Source organism: Vanellus vanellus (genome assembly GCF_965231255.1).
Source record: "Vanellus vanellus genome assembly, chromosome: Z".
In the NCBI taxonomy this organism is placed as follows: Eukaryota; Metazoa; Chordata; class Aves; order Charadriiformes; family Charadriidae; genus Vanellus; species Vanellus vanellus.
The window spans coordinates 44,480,827-44,500,674 of record NC_138908.1 but is presented as its reverse complement, the minus strand read 5'-3'; the positions used below and the strand labels follow the sequence as shown (position 1 = coordinate 44,500,674).

Genomic DNA, 19,848 nt, shown 5'->3' with positions numbered 1-19,848 from the left:
CACTGTGCATGGATTTATAAACCTCATATTTGATTAAACTCTTTTTCAGATTTGTACTGAGACACGAAAACTGATGACAAGTTTGTTGAGATTTAAGAACCTTTAGAAAGTTTTCTACAACCCATCTCGACATCTGGCTTCTTGTTTCCCCTATTTCATTCCATCTCCTTTCACATTTTATGACAGCATTAGAGATTAAGGAAATTAACTTAACAAATTTTCATGGCCTGACACGGGAGAACATCCTTTTTGCATTACTCTCTCAGATCATCTGAGATGCAAGGCAGCAAGAAAAACATGCAAATTTTGAACTTTGCATATCAGAGCAACAGAATTGATTCTGCTCCACTGTCGTCAGGAACAAAACTCATATAGTTGGATACTTCCCAACAAAGCTGGTTACAGGATAACTGCATACTTATTGTTATACAGACCAACCTTGAAAATTAATGAAAACGGAGAAACTGCATGGGAAAACTCTGCTCTTTGCTTAAACATAAGTGCTGATGTGACCAGTAGGATTTACACCAAGACATACCTAGGCAGAAAATAAATAAAAAAATGTAAGATGGCCAAATGGAGAGGAACTTTACTGTCAGCATCTGGGAGAGAATAACAGTGTACACAAAAACATGAAAAAGAAAGAAAAACTGGTTTGAAAAGGCCTTTATCTAGACCTACGAAGATGCAGCTGCCTCAGGCAACCTTCCAGAGAGCTTTTCAACACACTATTGGAAGCACAGTGCTCACAGCTACTGACCACTGGCCACCAACTGGCTTCAACAAGTACAAACAAGACTGGCAGTGGTTCAGGACATTTCTCAGAGACTAAAATTTCGCCTCTCAAGCAAAATTAGTAGCAAAAATGGCTGAGGCAAAGACCTAGATCTCACACATTGTGTTATACGCTTCATTTCAGTGAAGATGGAAAATGCAAAGGTAGATGCTGAGACAAAAAGGAGGCCATGCCTTCATTCTTCCTGTGTTGCACCAGGAGACATTTAAATATGGTTTCATATGTGATAAGACAAAATATAAAATATTTTGGAAGATTCCTTCTGTCATATCCCAGTATTACTAAATACGAACTTAAAGCAATCTTTGCCAAACCTAAAGTGGTAGTGCATCACACAAGAACCTATGCAGACTTCAGAGCTTCAAACAAACAACATTCTATCCCACCGACAGAAATGCATAGCTGCCAAATTGTGATTTCTGTACAACCTGACTATATAGAGGGATCACCCTGAATGACTCATGTACCACTGAGGGCCATGAAATCTAGTACCTACTACGATTTGTATTAGAACACTACTCCCAGTCATTCGTTTTCTGCTCTGAATATTTGTCAATACTGAGCTGTATGAATAAATATACCAAAAAAATTGTTACTGTGCTGGGGAAAAATGAATTTCCCCACAAACAGTAGCTGAGACAAAGCACGCCTCATTTTTCAAATTTTTCTGTATGTATGCAAGCGGTCTGTAATCCTATGTAAATCTGAGTATTCAACTGAATTTAGAACATTTTGCATCATTAGTATTAATATAACCTACTCTTGCATCAGAAGAAATGGAAGTCTATTCTTACAAAACAGATAATTTCCCTGTTTCCTGAATTCCTTAATGGCAAAGAAAGAAAATGAAACCATCTAATACTGTCACTGTGAATAGCTTTCTGCCACGATTTCTTCCAGAAGTCATATAAATAATGTATGTTCTATTAACCAGTCACTTCACTGCTTCAGTTTTTACTCTTTCCACCTGCTACTAATTTCAGTCCTCAGTTGTGTCACCTGAGACTGCGATGCTTTTCAAACAAATACTGGTAATTTCTTATCCTGAGCCTAAGCCTTTTTAATAGTAAACTGAATACTTTTAGATAAAATACTAATTAACCTCATGTGTCTTTAGAAATTGTTTGGTGTTCTACATTAATATGTCATATTTTTATAGAAATAAAGCAAGAGGTTCCTGGTGTCAAATGGTTACAAAAACATCCTTGAAACCTGTGGTAGCAAAAGATATATTTATGCGTAATCTACATGGATTCTACACATGCATATAAAATGTATATCTATCTCCTTGTTTCATTTCCTTAAAGGGTTATTGTAGCAACTAAAGCTCTTCATCTGTGACAAAAGATGAAGTTAAGTTATACTAGTACTAAACTGAAGTTGCTTATCAAAAGCCAATCACATAGTTAATTCTAGTTCTATGTCCTAAATCTAAGGCTGATAAGAAAACACCTTTGTTTGTTAGTCTCTCATTCTCTTTTGCTGCTGTTGTTGAGACCTTTTCACCGTGATAAATAACCTCATGCTAGCTGCATTTTATTTTGCTTTTTTTCCGTGCATTCATTTTTCAGTCTTCAGAGTTTTGATTAGGATTCTATCCCAAAAGCCACACAAGTCCTCTGATGAGACCATCACATCACTACATCTATGGAATTTATGGAGTACCATTGATCACATCGAGGCAACATCTATATGCAGATAAGAGTTGTTTTGAATAAATCAAAAGACTCTCAGTGAGTGCATCTGTTGGCAGAGTTCCTGAATATGTTGCTATGCAAAGTGCAAAAAGAAGTATTCGCCCCTTCACTTTGTTGGGCGAAAGCAGTGATACAAATGCAGATGAGGGGATACTTTGAGGGAAAAGGTGTTCTACTTTTGGTAACATGTTGGAAGGAAGAAAGAGATAAAGATAATTTCTATTTATTACAGTCCCTCTTTTCTTCCTTCACTAGCACTGCAGAGGAGCACAACTTAGTTTTAGCTTGACGTTCTTGAACTTAATTTTTACTAGGTAACACTCCAGCTACCGAAACACTAGCTATAAACAGTTCACACTGAATATGTTAGGTATATGTTTGCACGCTTATATACACGTGTGCCCATGTTGCAATATATACTATTGCTGCATTAATGGAAGAATTTCTTGAAGTATTCCATGTAGTCCAGCCAACACCTGGGATTAATTGTTCTTACATATTGGACAATCTCTTATGGCTCATCAGATTTTAAAATACATTGTCTCTGACAGAAAAGACACCTTATGCTTAAACCAGGAAACAACTGCATTCAAAGGGTATGTGAGAAAAATTCTCCTTCATTTCATATACTAAGTAGATGGACAGACAACAGCTTTTGTTAAAGCCACAACTCCCAATGGCCTAAATCAAGTCTCCAGGACTGCCAAATAAAACATTCCCTTCCGCTGCTGGATATAAACTTCTGAGTACCAAAGTAGCTCTGTTTCCTGAAGAAGTCTTCACAGTTGGCCTATTTAATGGAAAGGATGAGCCAGACCACAACATTTCAAAAAGATAATTAAAATAGTACATTCCTATTTTGAGGAGTCCGTTTAAAATAACAGTCGTAATTTTCCACTTGCCTGTGGCAGGAGCTCGCCACTTAAGATTGCCACACTCCGTAGCCTACTGCCATCTCCCAGTGGCTGGTTGTGTCTCACGGAAAAGGAGAGGCAGAACATACAGGTCTTCCCACCAGATCTGCCACCCCCTACACATCATCTGGCATCTGGCTCCACCTTCAGCAGTAAGGGAAAGCTCTTGATGTGCAGAGAGCACTGTGAGACAGTGAAATGCGGGTAGCGTGGAGTTTTTAGGAGTCCAGATAGGATGCGAAGGGCATATTTGCACCAGGAAACAAATGAAGCATACTCTAAATTACTGCATGGAAGCACAGGAAAACCTTTGGGCATTTCAAAAGCAGTTTAGACACATGAGCTCTCAACACTTACATTTCATTTGCTTGAAGATGGACTTGTTGGGCTCAAGCCAGTGCTGGAAAGGAAAAGCAGAGAGCAGAGGTTAATATGGATCACAGCAGACAACAACATCCTTGTAGATGTACATGATACCAAACATCGGAAGTAGGATTTTTGTTTCACCAAGACATACATAAACTGGAAAAAGCACCTCCATTCTGTTATAATACTGGAATTGCACTGTATAAGCATACTTGATGCTACCACTGCTTATAAGATGTCGTTGAGACAAAAATAAGACAAATATTTCAAAGACACATTTTAAGGAGACAGGTTGTAATGATTAGTTTGCAGCAGACATTTCAGTCTTACAGTTTCAGCTATTTTTTTCCAGAAGAATGATCATATTGGACAGTAGGACAGACTGTTCAGAAACATTAACATCGTCTGTTCATTAATGCTGTCTTCTACAGTTCTTATAACTAAGGCATGTGCAAATACCCTATTCTCAGTCAGCACCCTCAGAACACAAGCTATTGTTCTCTTCTAGCAAGAACTAAAAACCCAAAGGGAAAAAGAATGTACTTCTCCATGGAATGTTTGTGCTACAGACAGGCAGTGCACAACAGAGAGGTATGGATGACTACGAGTTGGTATATAACTTTCCAGGGAAAGACTGCAATGGCAGGAAAACTTTTATTTTTTTATTCTCCTGAAAATAAACTCAGATGCTTCTGTGATGAAAAGCTAGGCTCACATTTTAGTTAAGAGCCTTAGCACATCCCCTGCTCACACACGCTGAACTGTTCAGGAGGATGTTTTTGTTGACAAAAGAACATGCTGATATTCAAGTGCCACTTCTGACCACAGCCAACAGCATTTGTACTGGGATTTTTCCTGTAAGCAGAAAATCTCTACACTAATATGAGATTTCTGCTGCAGAAGCAGCTGGTCAAAAAGCAAAGTATTCAGTTTTAATGAGCACAATCAACACTAAGGGGTTTCATTTTTAACCCTTTTCATTCTAGCTCTAAAACCCTATGATCTACTGCGAAAAGAAAACCTTGCATTTTTTAAACCATATGTAATACTTAAAAAAATCCTACATCAGCTACTATTTTTCCTCATAACTTAAAGTAATTCTACTACAGAGAAAGGCCAGGGGAAGGTATTTCATAGGAATTGTTAGTAGGTGACAGAAAATTATTATTTTAAAAATCATGACGTCTCAAGTACTCAATCAAAAATCGGGGGTAACAGTTTTCTGGAAGAGAACTTCTAACAAAACAAATATTTTGGAAAGAACATCTTCAAATATCTGCAGCTTATACGCTATGGCTGCTCAGAAACTCCTGCATGTAGTTTACAGCAATATGGGAGATAAGCACTACTATGTATTTCTGTTTGAAGCTCACTTATCACTGAGAGACTGATATGGAACCCTAGTACTCAAAAGACAAACAAAACAAAAAGCCAACAACCCCAAACTTCAAACAACAGCAACAACAACCACCAACCCCACACCACTCCTTCACCTCTTCCCTCCCCCCAGTAAACTCTCTTTTGGGGGGAAAAGAAGAAAGAAACAGGATTGAGAAAGCAATGAGTGTTTCATCAACTTAGCAGAAATATCTAGCTCATTTAATTCTTTTTTAGATCACACGGATACATTATTTATACATTTTGCTCTGAATAACGGGGGTTGAGGGTTGTTCATAAAAAGGTAAGGCAATTTAAGAAGTTTGATACAGTCTGCAGTACTTCACAGATACATAACCCAGAATGAATTCACAGATAGGAAACCAGTCAAGGCATACAGATATGCAAGTTTACCTTCCTTAACCTCTTCATGTGCCCACCCCACCTCCACCAGGATCTAGCAGTCCTAGCTGAAGTTTCAGACAGTTCCAAGAGGAACTTGGACGGTGAGCCATGCTGTGCTGTTCCCAGGGGACTGAGAGTTAAGAGGTATCTCACTATTTTCATCTAGCAGGAGCACAACACAATTTGTTTGATATTTCTTTTGGAAAGCCCAGGCTGAAATATTAGTACAGACCAGGCCAGCATTTACAGCTGGTTGAAAAAGTCAATTACCTTTTCTAACAAAACGTCAGAGGTAAAAAAAGCCAATCTGCAAATACGAAACCCTCATAATTCACCATATGAATAATGAAAAAGGGGAAACACGGGTGAAATTCCTCATGCAGTGCACCAAACCCCCGGGAATGCAGATTTAGCCAGCATGTCCAAAAGTAAACGTGCTTCACTACAACCTGACTTTCATGGGTTAAAAATGGATTGAAAAGACACTGAGCAATTACGCAGTCTAGACTTTCACTTGGAGGTCAAGGAACTGACAGGCAGATTTTAGAAGCTCAGATTTCTGTGGTGACCTTCTGTTGGTGGAAGATTGCAAATGTGTAGGCAATTCAGCTGAATCTTCCAGAAAACTGAGCAGTTACTTTACAATTTGTGGAGATTTTCAAAGACATAGCAATTAGGTGCTTAATACGCTCTGAGTGTCAGGGGAAGATAAACACCTAGTCATCCCTAGTACTTCTGAAAATAGCCACCCCTATATTTGTTTGCATATTTCAATTTGAGTTTTAGGAAAGATCTTCCCCTGAGTACTTATCTTCCAGCCTTACAGCATTGACTATTAATAATTAATAACTATGCCTCATCTCTATTATAGAGTACTCATGCTATATTTATTCCGAGATTAATTAGCTGTTATAGCTAGGACCAGATTAAGGTTCCCATAAGTTCATTGAAGGGTTTCTGCAGGAATTTTCAATTGAAAAGCATCTGGTTTTGCAAAATGCTTTTTCCATGTATCACTTTTTTTTTTTAAAAACTTTGCTGAAAAAGAAAAAAAATCCTTGGATGGAAGGAAAATAAAACATTTTGAGTTAGCTTGTCAGCTTTTAATTTTAAAATTTTAAAAGCATTTTAAATCTTCAACTGCAAAAAAATTTCATTACACACTGCCTTGCAGAAAATGACTATAGGTGTTTCCAATTCTTTCTTGTAAGGTTAACACCTCATAAGACAAACATATCAGACAAACCAAACAAGTCAGATGTAAACTTGGAAACACAGACAAGAATCTTTAATTTCTCTCCTGACAGTAAAAAGTGCAAACTAGGTGGAGGAGAAAAAAAAAAACAAACAACAATCTTATACAGTTTCATTTTTGCCTCATGTATTTCACACTGTTGTCCATAAAGGTTGCTTTAATTGGACGATGGCCTACACTGTCAGACTAGCTTGGCTTTGTATGTGATAGTACTTAATTATCATCAGAAGTCATTTCTGCAGAATTTGAGACTCCTGCTTCCTTGATGGCATGTTAGCAACATGGTTGTTGCCCAATGGAGAAGAAAAGACTTCAATCATATTTGAGAAGTTGTGGCAGGCCGGTGAAGGTCCCACTGACTGGAAAAGGGGAAACATAATCCCGATTTTTAAAAAAAAAAAAAGAGAAAAAGGAGGACCTGGAGATCTACAGGCTGGTCAGTCTCACCTCTGTGCCCAGCAAGATCATGGAGTAGATCCTCCTGGAAACTCTGCTAAGGCACATGGAAAATAAGGAGGTGACTGGTGACAGCCAACATGGCTTCACTAAGGGCAAATCATGTCTGACAAATTTGGAGGCCTTCTGCAACAGCTGTTGGTGGATAAAGGAAGAGCAACTGACATCATCTACCTGGACTTGTGTAAAGCATTTGACACTATCCCGCATCCTGGTCTCTAAATTGGAGAGACATGGATTTAACCAATGGACCACTCAGTGGATAAGAAACTGGCTGGATGGTCGCACTCAAAGAGTTGTGGTCAATGGCTCAGTGTCCAAGTGGTGACCAGTGTGCAGTACCAAGTGGCGTTCCTCAGGGGTCAGTACTGGGACTGGTGTTGTTCAACATCTTTGTCGGTGACATGGACAGTGGGATTAAGTGCACCCTCAGCAAGTTTGTCGATGACATCTAGTTGTGTGGAACAGTCAACACGCTGGAGCAAAGGGATGCCATCCAGAGGGACCTGCACAGGCTTGAGAGGTGGGCCAGTGCCAACCCCATGAAGTTCAATAAGGCCAGCTGCAAGGTCCTGCAAGTGTGTCAGGGCAACCCCAAGCACAAATACAGGCTGGGTGGAGAATCGATTGAGAGCAGCCCTGAGGAGAAGGACTTGGGGGTGTTGGTTGATAAGAAGCTCAACATGAGCCAGTAATGTGAGCTTGCAGACCAGAAAGCCAACTGTACCCTGGGCTGCATCAAAAGAAACGTGGCCAGCACGTTGAAGAGGCGACTCTGCCACTCTACTCCACTCTGCTCTCGTGAGATGCCACCTGGAGTTCGGCATTCAGCTCTGGGGCCCCAACATAAGAAGGGCATGGACCTGTTGGAACAAGTCCAGAGGAGGGCCACCAAGATGTTCAGAGGGCGGGAGCACCTCTCCTATGAAGACAGGCTTAGAGAGTTGGGGTTGTTCAGCATGGAGAAGGCTCCGGGGAGACCTCTCAGTACTTAAAGGGGTCTACAGGAAAGATGGAGAGGGACCCTTTATCAAGGAGTGTAGGGATAGGTTTTAAATTGAAAGAGGGTAGATTTAGATTAGATACTAGAAAGAAATTCTTTACTCTGAGGGTGGTGAGACACTGACACAGGTTGGCCAGAGCAGCTGTGGATGCCCCATCTCTGGAAGTGTTCAAGGCCAGGCTGGATGGGGCTTTGAGTAACCTAGTCTAGTGGAAAGTGTCCCTGCCCATGTCAGGGGGGTTGGACCTAGGTGATCTTTAAGGTCCCTTCCAACCCAAGCCATGCTATGATGATTCTATGATTCTAGTCCAGCTAACACCTATTAGCAAGGACCCTGTGAGGAGATTTGTGTTCAGCACTGTCAACTTCTAATCTTTTCTGCCAAAAGAGATCTGGGTAGCAGCTGGGTATCTAGATTGTCAGGCAGATGCCCTCACCAAAACAAAAAGCAGACGGAAAGATACTTAGACATCTTGAAGGTCAGTCATGGGAGAGGTAATGAGTCTTGGTGCCTCAAATGCCAGTGGTGAGTAAGCAAACTATTATGGATATCACTTTTGGTCCTGGGATCCTAAAATATGCTGAGAGTTGCCTTCTGGCTAAGGTTTCATTGTGACTGCATGCTGTGTTTCAGACTACTGCAATTTTTACTTTGTAAATACAGCCCTCACCTCTCATCAGCCTTTAAGTGGCACTGAGTAGTCATTAGCGAGGCCAGGTGTGTTCTTGCTTACCCACAAATGCTGAGCAGCTGATGTGCTACCAGCTTCCACAGCAAAAGCTCAGGATCAGCAAGGACAGCACCCAAGGGTAAACGCACCATTCTAGAAAGTCAGTTCAACTCCACAAACACTCATGTGCTTTTAGTGAAGACTCTTCAGCCAGCAACCTGTTTCGAACAAAGTCATTCACTGGGAAGCTCAGACAAGACTGAGCTTGGCCTCAGTATAGCACTACTGCCCAAGACTGGCATAAACCAAGGCTCACCTCCTAAAAAACTGCCAAAATCAGGTGCTTGGGACCTGACCAACCAGTCCAATGAATTCAGTGAAAAGTCTCTCCGCTCCTCCAAAATAAGAGGCTTTTGATTTAGTCCCTGTGTTTCCAAGAGAAGCAGTAATGAAGGGGCAACCAAATGTGGCCAAATGCTGTGAATATTTAAATCCCCCTCGGCAAGCAATACTCAGTCAAATGCTCAGATGTGCATACAGTAAAACAGAATCAGAACCTGCAGATGTCACAAAAATATTCTAGCCAGGCAAGGACTGGATTTGAAGACTTTGTTTAATGGACCAAAGAAAGCAGGAGGATGGAGATATGCACTGAAACACTGCTAGAGAAGTAATACAATTAATTATATTTAAACCTCAACCCTATATTAATCTTGAAAGTGAATACCTAACCTTTTCCTTGAATGAAAAGCAAAATCAAAATCAATTTGCTTTAGCCTCAAGGCAGTGACTTGCACTAGGTCACCGCCTGCCAGAAGTCAGACTCAGAAAAAACAGTAACAGTATCCAAAGCTAATGGAAGCTCAGACAGGGGAATTAATTGGGTGCCCACTCTATACCACCATGACAGATGCCAAAAGATCCAGGGCACCCTTCATGTCTCCTTCTTCATGCCCTGAGGCTGACATTTTTTCAAGGCTTCAAGAACCTCTGTACCAAGCATATCTATATTGTTCTATTGCAGCAAAGGAGCTGTTCCTCTGTACTGTTCCCAAAATCATGGCATTGGGTCTGGTTAGTGGTATGCTAAGCAGGAAGAAACAATGTACATCACTATCACAAAAATTAATCTGGTCCAGAAATAGTACCATACACTGGAACAGAATCACCGTTTGTATGATTCCGAGCAGGAATTTATTAAACAAATTTCCAAATTCTCACTCTGTTATTCCTATTACACTAAAATACCCAAAGAAATTCCAATGCTGTAAGTTGGAGTAGCTCAACTGATCCATAACCCCTACATCAGCTGAACATCTGGCCATAAAGTCTGTATATACTGATGTATGCATGAGCCACCACGTGCTCACAGACAACAAGTACACAACTGATGGGAAAACGATCTTTATTTTTATTAAAATAGCCTGCAGAATGATTTGGTTTACAAGGTTACTAATCCTCACGCAAGATATTTCAGTTAGTGGCATTACTGCTGAATTAAGTGTATATGTCCACTCACACCACTATTCATTTGTGCCAAGATTTTGTTTAGTACATAAATGCACCAATACTGGTAAAAGGAAGTATCTATTTAACTCAACACTTTGTCCCTGAAAATGGCCTGAAGCAAACACTTTGAAAAAGAACAAGAGCAGTAGCTCCCATTGTATTCACCGGGCTTTTTCACCAGCCTCGATTACATTTTGTTTGTTAGTCTTTGTAGACTTTCAACAATTTCTCTAAACACTTATTTTTTTCACACTTTTTTTAATATTTTTGGCAGCTGCAACAAGGAATTTTATGATTAGGCATGGCATTTTAAAAACTATTTCTTGATACCAATTGCTTTATCATTTCCTTAAGTACATTTTCGCTCTTTTATAATAATTACAGGGCAATCTTTCGCTGATCACCTTCTCCAAGCTATTTTACATCGTATCTTTCTCTCTCATTCTCTCTTGCTCATTCTTTTACTCTCTCTCACCTCTTTTCCTAGCTGAATTATTCTAGTCTAATCCACCTCTCTTCGTATGAAATCTATTCCTCTTTGATATCATTCTCATGGCCTTCTTTCTTCCTTTTTTATTTCTAATATATTTCTTTTGAAACAGCATGACCTGAACTGCACACACCAAGCAGGGTCACAGCAAGACTTTGTGGAAAAAGCACGTAATTTTTGTGATAACTCTGTCCAGGAGGAAACAGCCATATGCATGGAAAATCATTAAAATTTTAATTAACCTATGGCTCAGTCACTCTGGTGTTCAGCCTATAGTACTTCTGCTCTACCCCTTCAAAGAGACAGGAGAGCTTCCCAATAGCTCTCTTTACGTAGCTGTATGGAGCCTTATGAGTCATGACACAAAGACACAGCTTTGTTACACTAAGGTTGCAAATTATCTGTTGTCTCTTTCTGCCAACCTTCACCGCCCTCATGCAGCACTAAGTGCACATTTTTAAGAACATGTATTAAATAGCAGTTGTTGCTAAAGCAGAGATCAGCTGCACCCAAGGCTTGATGACCCTTTCAAAAGGTCTCTCTGATGAGGCACTGCTCTTCATCTCGTGTACGTGTCCCGTTAAAACAGAACTGCTACCTCAAATTCATTACTCACCGACAACAGGCTCCCATTTCCTTCCCTAGTAAATACTGGGACAATGCTGAACAGCTTAGGTTATAGGATTAAACAAGCGCTCTGCGCAGGTCCCTTGGAAGTGATGTTCTCTGGAATACAAATGGGACTCCCCACCAACCTGACTAGTGAAATAAACATGTATTCTGACAAAAAGCTGCCTGTGTGTAGATGTGCCTACCAGTCTTCACCGGGGCTAAGCTTGAAAGCAAAATGAGAATTGTATTTGTGACAGTTCTCTAGAGGGAGAGTGGCAGGAGTACCAGCAAACCCGAAACGCACAATGCTGTCTTTCTAACGATGCCCAGAGCCGGTCTCTGTGCTCTGGGGAAGTCAGAAAATCCCAGTGTACTCACAGCCAACATTGAAGATCGGCTGCATAGTGGGAGTATATTCATACAGCAGTTTCACTGGTTTGAAAGATTTGTTTTTATACTGGCAGGCGTACATGCGCAGAGCTAAAACCACTGCACTGCTGTGCTGCTCCCAGACAGCCCTGCAGCACATCCACATGACAAAGCACCTCAATGCTTCAGGGTGATTATGATCTCAAACATTTCTACAGCAACTGGTGAGACTACACAGTTGCTTCAGGGTCCTACAAAGCCCTTTCGTAACACCTAGCGCTTCCAACCCCCCCGTGGGTAGCTCCAAGGTATTCCTGCCGACCTACCACCTCGTACTTCCACATTCAAAAGCATAATCCCAAGCACATGCTCAAATCCACCCACTGGGGGTAAAAAAAGAGTAAACTTAAGTATTTCCAACTTGAAATCACTGCTCAGATGCACCCCTGAAGTGACTTAAAGAATAAATTTCACGGCATTACCATCTTCCTTCAGCCCAGTCCTCCATTGCCCTCAATACCAGTGGCTTCTCTCAACAAGGGATCCTCTCTAGTGAGAGATGCTGAACAGTAGCTCCATTGTATCATCCTATTCCCATCTATTACCAGCCCAAAACACGCAAAAATGTGCTGAGTCAGCCCAGGGTGTCTGGCACACAATTAGCCATGCTGCATTTCCTCAAGGGTGAGAGTGTGATAATTGGCCTCAATACAATATCTAGTATATAAAAATGTACCAACAGGTAGTTCCTTGGGTAGTAGAATCAGTAACACCTCCTCCAGGTGCTTCCCATTTGAAACGACTTATTTCTAAAAAATATAAGCTCCAAATGATGTTTTCTGGGTTCTTACAGTGTCTCTCACCGCTCTCTAGATGCCTTATGGGGTGGGTTTGCCCTACAGCCATTTCCCTCAGTGAGAAGAATAAGAGTCTTACCCACCAATGCGGCAGCTTATCTTCATGAAACCTTACAGGTACTTAAAATTTGAGACCTATATCTCCAGCCAAATTTGACCAAAACTGGCTTAAAAAGTTACTACAGTTGAGTGTCAGGGAGAAAGGCAATGTGACCCCATATACATCATTTTCTCAGAAATCCAGGTGAAAAATTCAACAGTTAATATATGAACACTAGTAACTCATTTGTTCCCAGCGTACTATTATTATTAGAGATAAAATGGCATACTGGAATTCACTGCATACTTTTAGTACAATCCTGGCTCTTTTGAAGCCACCCTAAGGCACAGTTTCCCCAAAGGAACACCTAAATGTGATGCTAGAAGATAAAATAGCAGATATGGCGTAGAACCTAGAGTCTTACTGCTAGTTCAATATGAGGTCATTGGCACTGTTACTGTCCTGTATCCAAAGATATAAAAAAGCTACCGTGCTGCCTTCTGTTAAGAGTATCTTCCAGAGTTTCCTTTTTGGTCTGGTATAGAAAATGGAAAATTATAGACAATTCTACAAAGTTTAAGTATGCCTAAAATATCCACATACATTACTTATGCAGAAGGAAAACATTATTATAAAAGGAGGGCTGGGGAGAGAAAGGAGTAAACCTTATAACTTACTTGGTAAATAACCTATAAAAACAACAGCTGATTCCAACCACAGTTTTCCCATATTTCAAAATTTTGTTCCAACCTAAGACAATTAGCTCAATTATCTACATTTTTCACATAGTCAGAAGTTTTGAATGTTCTAAACACAAATATTGAAACATTTCATTTGAAACATCTGAAATATTGAAACAGTTAATTTTTTTAATTCTCAAACTCAATCAAGTGTTTCAACATTCCTAAGTCAGAATGCAACATTTTGGTAGCACGCTCTGAAAGAAGACATTTAGGGTGAATTAAAGCTGGTATTTTTGCCTGCTTGAGCTCCCTCAATAGATTACAAAACAAAAGGACTGCAAATTAGCTTTTGGAGCAATTCTACAACCTTTGCACAAAAAATTACATACAAATAAAAGGGAGGCATGCATCACTGGTAGACTAGATGCCAGCAGGAGTAATTCTGCAGAATATTTTCATATATATATATGTATGCGTGTGTACACTATATAATGATATACTACTATGTCATATAGCTTAACCATTCAAAAAGCCAATCAAGAACGATTCACTAAAGGCCAGAATTAAATGCGTTATTTTGGCAATTTCATTGGGAACCAGAGATAGAGCCCTTTCTGTGCAAAGACAGGGACCATGCAGTGGAACATAAACTACAACAGAGGCATTCAACACTTCCATTACAGCAGGCAAAGCAACTTGAATTGTACACTACCTGCATCAGAATCAATAATAACTCTCCGAAAAAAGATGTTACGCTTTCTTGTTTCAGCTTTTATTACATATTCTTTGAAATAAACTCCAGAAGATGGTGCCTAGTCTCTGTCTCTGTCAATGTTTAATATAAAACCCTTCCATAAAATTACAGAGATCTCTCTTAAAACTCTTTACAAATCTAGCTAAAATTTTTGCCCCATTGCCCCCATTATGGCTGTTCCAGATGCTGTAGCCGTCATTGACTTAATTATCCCTCTTCTGACTTAACCATCCCTCTTGCTTAAACTTTCTTTTTCTTTCTAATTTACACTCTGATGCATGTATAACCATATCCTCTTACCCTTTGTTTTGCTGCACTAAATGGGTTACTAAATGGGAACAAGCTCTCTGTTCTCTTTGTATTTCTAATACTCCTCCTTCCGATTCAGTTAAATTGATCTTTCTTAAATGCAGACATCTAGATCAGCATAGCTGAGGTCTCTTCATGGTGTAATGACATTAACACTTTCCTGAAAATAGAATCCTAAAAAGGGCCAAACAAAGTGTTGTCTTTTATCATAGCCACATCACACCAGTGCCTTATTGCCAAAATCAGACTAGGCAATATTCATTTTATTCATTGTCCCACATCTCTTTATTTACCCACAGGGCACTGAAGTACATTGTCACTCGCATTGTTGAACTGGTTTAGGAGGAATTATCGCTTCCCTTCAAAGCAATTGTTCTCAGTCAAATCACCAGGTTTAACTACAGAAAGCAGCTCTTGGTGAATTCCACCTGCAGATCTTTACTGAGCTACTGTTTCTGTTTTGTAATACGTCCAACCAACCCGTAAGAACATACTGCAGGAAACATCCCTCCTTTTCTACTTTGGTGGGACTTGCAAGAATTCTACAGAGCTTCAGAAATCTCTTATAAAGAGCTTCATGTACTCTTTCCTGTAAGAAAGAGAGGCACTCCTGTGGCTACAATGATGTGACATTCCTCCTGTGACCCCACTACCTCCTATACTTGCTACAGCTTATCTCCATAACCACATACCTAAACAATTAGCGCTCTGTAATCTCAGGGGGTTTTGTTAACGTGAATTTCAGGCAGCTAAGCTCACAACTGCTAAAACACAAAACTGTGGGAACAGCCATCACCTACCTCATCATTTCAAAATCATGATTTCCTCTAGTTTCCTACTGAGCCATCTACTGATGAACATTATCTAGCTACAATGCCTGGGCCCCAGCATAATTAGTCATATTCATGGTTATACTACTAGGAGATCGTTGGCTCGTATGTTTCTTTAAGATCAGAAAGACATCAGAACTGTCTTGTGCTGATGGGAGAAGAATTGTGATTATAGTTTCACTGTCTTCCTGCACCTGACTTGGAGGTATTCATGCATCTGTATCTGATACAGAGGTAAGACGCAGGGAAGTGAACCTCAACTAGTTCAGAGATTCAAAAGAGCCAGATGACATAAAACCCGTATTCCTTTATTATAACATTTGTCTGCAGTTTAGTCCTTAGGATAGGGTTTGTTGCAGAGGAAATATCCACTCCAAGGGAAAGCATTTTATGTGTGAATATTTAGAAGTGCTATCTTAAAAAAAAAAAAAAAGAAAGAAAGAAAAAGAAAAAAAAATATCAGAACAGAACAAAGGTACAATAGAAGATACTGTATGTAAAAATAGCTTATTTTGATGAATTCAAATAAACATTAGAGAAAAATGTATGTTGCTTTCAACTCATCATCGAGAGCATTTAAGTCTGTATAAAGAAATGTCCCTTATAATTCATGTCCTAATTCATAGCAGTTTAAAATCAAGAACTAATACCCAATTAGAGAAGTTATCCATATGCTCAAAAACATGACAGTAATTATAAATCAACATTTAGAAATGCATGTATGGAAAATGCAAGCTTGAGAACTTGGCTTCACAAGATCCAACTGAAGAGTGGGCCAGTTGAGATAAGCCACCCTACTACACAGGATGGCCACAGAATTATTAATTGTTGGATATACAGGGAAATGAAGACCTAAGATTTTTAGGCAAGAACTTAAATGTTTTCTCAAATTGTCTTTTACTAGTAACCAAGAGAAAACTTAAGCTTCAGTATAATCTTCCAGAAACTTAACACAGAATTAGCTATATTACAAGATGTAAAAGAAAACTGCATAGCCAACAAGAATAAGTTACTGCAACAAATTTGTCAATATAGTTAACAGCTCTTTGAAACGTGGGAACCAGACAAGGTGTGATAAAACAGGCATCCCAATGGGAGTGGGTTTTCAGAGTTTTTTCTGAAGCATCACTTTTTTGAAGTATCCCACCAAAAAAAAGTAGTTTTTACTAAAAAACCCTCTTGATCGCTGTTAAGTAAAATAACTTCTCTATAGTAAGTTTTGGGTGACTGTCAGAGAAAGGCAAGGCCCAACAAAAGTAAGTATTCATTAAGCCTACCTAATTATAGTCTAATCCAGCACTCCACCTACTTCTCCTGTCAATTCCAACCAGGTGAACACCTCTACAATTTTAATGATCATGAACAATTAAGTACACTGGTCAGAATAACTGCTAATTATTATGCTAATTTTAAAAGGGGGATGCAATGGAAATGACCCGCTGCAGCTTTGCAAAACTACTGCAATTCTATAAGGTTGAGCAGAGGGTAATTCCCTAATTACAGAAATTTTTGACAAAACTAATCAAGGTGTAGCAAGAGATACCCAGCAAAATGTTTTTCTCCTCCTGAATCACAGCAGTTTCAAACCGGTCACTGTTTCCAGACGTTAAATGCCAGTATATGCCCCCATGACATTTAAAGCCATATCTAAGGCTTAATCCTGAGACCAGCAGGACCACACAGTGAAGAAGCAGAATTTCACTGCCTGAGGGCTTCTGCTTCCTGTGTTGACCACCCTTTCCTACTCTCAAACAGTAACTATCATCTGAAACCAAACAGGGAGTAGCTGTAGCAAATCACCTACAGAATTCCACCTAAGAGAGATGACTAATCACTGTCCACATAAATGCCTAGAGCACAATTTTAGTTTTTAATTTTAGTGCATAAATATGCTCATAGGTAGAACTAAGCCGAAGAACTCCCTCCAACCTGACAAATCATATCTGTTTTGTGTATTACAGACATCTAGTAAGTCCTATTACAGACATCTAGTAAGTCCATGTGCCCTGTGAAAAGTTGAATACAATGACAATCGATAGGAATCCTGCCTACATCTCCCAAGAAGCATGTTTGACAGAAAAATAGAAATCCCAAATTCCAGAGCACTGCCAGAGCCTAGAGCTACCCTGTGCTACCTCTGAGTCATGCCTACAGATCTGTTCTATCTTCAGTGCTCAGGAGAACACCACAAATCAGAATACGCCAATGTTACCTGAAACTAAAGACACGAACTGAGGGGAAAATTAATTTAATAATGCCACTTTAGGAACCTCTATGGGTTATGGACAGAGTACAAAGCCTCAGAGATACATAACTTTGCATTAGAACTTGCCTGCTTACTGAAAAAAAAAAAATCAATTTAGCGTTACTTAAAAGCAAATGTAGTCAGAGTTCATATACATACCCTCTGCTTCTCAGGGTCAACGTATCGAATGCCAAAATAGTCTTTTTCCAGCAAGCTGTAATAGTTGCAGATGTGATCTATGAGAAACTGGCCTTTAGTTTCCCTCTGAAAAAAAAAGAAAGAATTGATATATCACTCTGAGTATTCTGAACTTGCTGCCTATAAATATTAAAAAAATCTAAACAAAGTGTCAAGGAAAATGGCACACGAAACTTGTTATTATTCAGACAAGGACAAGGATTTGAGCATTCATCTCCTCTAAGTGATGCAGGAGATCAGTAATCAATATACTCGCTGCATGTTCACAAATTGACTCATTAGGAAAATACCATCACTATTCCCGCCTCAGAAAAACTCATGCTACTCTAATAGCTGCATATTTGTAACATTTACTATACTATTAGTAACCATATTTCCACCTGATGCTATAATAGCATAACAGATATCCATTTACATACGGAATTCCAAAACAGAGTGTGTTTTTTTGTATCCCCCAAGTTTGCAAGCAGCTTTGGCAGTGAGTACCTTGCTGGATCTTTATGCAATGCCCACAGCAAGAGAAACTTGATCCTTAATTCCCAGACAGCACTACAGCACAAGGAAGAAATGCCCAAATGACTGAAAGAGATGTTTTCATCTCTGCATTGTCACTGCGTAACTATAGCCTCAAGGAAACTTACTGTACACATGATGTTTAGTTAACAATCTCATTCTTTAGTTCTGCTTTCTTCAATCTCAATGCTGTGTTTCATTTCTCCTTAACCTACTGCCTGATATGGAGAACCTTCATGAACTTTGACATTTCTTCTGATCCAGTTAATGTGATTATTTTTTTTTTCTGAATTGTGATGTGTGTGAGGATTAACATCAGGCTAAAGCTGTTCTCCTAAAACAGTCCACTCTATGCAGACAATGGTGCTTCACTACGTCGCAGTGTCAGGTCTTTGCATTTCTTTCCCTCCATCTGTCTACCCCATTCCTGCACCGAGATGCCTCTGCTGTGGACCAGGTAGCACGTTTGCAAGACTCTACTACCCTTTGCTGACATGAAGCAACTTGAACTTAGCTCTTTAATGTCTACAAAATAGAAGGATATCCTACACAGGATACGCAATCACATTATATAAAAAAAATTACTTAATTGTTCCTTCAAGTGATTCCCTGAAAACTTCAATGCCATGCCTTATTCAACCTTTCTCAAGAAACTAACAGGCAATTTAAACCGTAAACAGCATGGCTAGCCGAAAATGACCAGATAGCGCCTGCATTTCTCAAGGTACTTTACAAAATTGGACGTTGTTATCATCTGCAGTTCACAGAAGAGCAGCTGAGGCAAAAACAGCGCCATGACCTGTCCGAGGTCATACTCTAAAGGACAGAGGAAGCAATGGCCTCAGGACCACCACTATCTAGGGAGACCTACTGCTTCCCACAGTAAAAATGAGACATGCTTCCAGACTGGAGTGTTAGAAAAGAATACAATCTGTGAAGTACTGTTCTGTTTTTCTTATCTTTACAATTAATAAGGAATTCTGACATTGGATACAGTTGCTCATCCTTTTGTTCACGTCACGGAACAAACAGACTACCTACACAAAAGGCACTCTTAACAGAGAGCTGCGTGGCCCTTCCAGTGCACATGGGCTCCTGCGGCCACCCCCTTGCCTGCCACATGCACCTTCTATCCTCCCAATTTCACTCCCAGCCACAAAGGAATTGCTAATTCCTCTACAGATATCTTTTTCCTAGATGCTGGGGGGCTCTTCTCTTCCTACGGTGTCAGCCATCTACTTCCACTACTCCTTTCTTCCTCCACCTTCCATCTACATATTTACCCCTCACTATGTGTCCTTTACTCTTCCATATGCTGCTATTTGGCTGGAGGATATCAATGCCTTGTCTGTGCCGTGGTATTTCTGTCCTTTCTGTCCTTTGCTTTCCTTTTTTTTTTTTTTGTTGTTGTTGTTTTTTTTTTTTTTTTAAACAGCTTATGTCAAAGGATGTTAACCCGATTTGTCTGTTTTCTGTACATGCTCACTCAACATCACACT

General features: G+C 39.7%; 1 protein-coding gene across 1 annotated transcript in view; it reads right to left on the bottom strand.

The window, feature by feature from the left end:
• Positions 1 to 19,848, bottom strand: part of FRMD3 (FERM domain containing 3) — a gene marked incomplete at its 3' end in the record, with an annotated part of 142,759 nt that overhangs the window by 61,989 nt on the left and 60,922 nt on the right. The window contains exons 2-3 of the mRNA XM_082498102.1: positions 17,798 to 17,902; positions 3,765 to 3,807 (exon numbers count right to left, since the gene is read on the bottom strand). Coding sequence (XP_082354228.1) covers positions 3,765 to 3,807; positions 17,798 to 17,902 — 148 coding nt within the window. The remainder of the gene's footprint in view (positions 1 to 3,764; positions 3,808 to 17,797; positions 17,903 to 19,848) is intronic.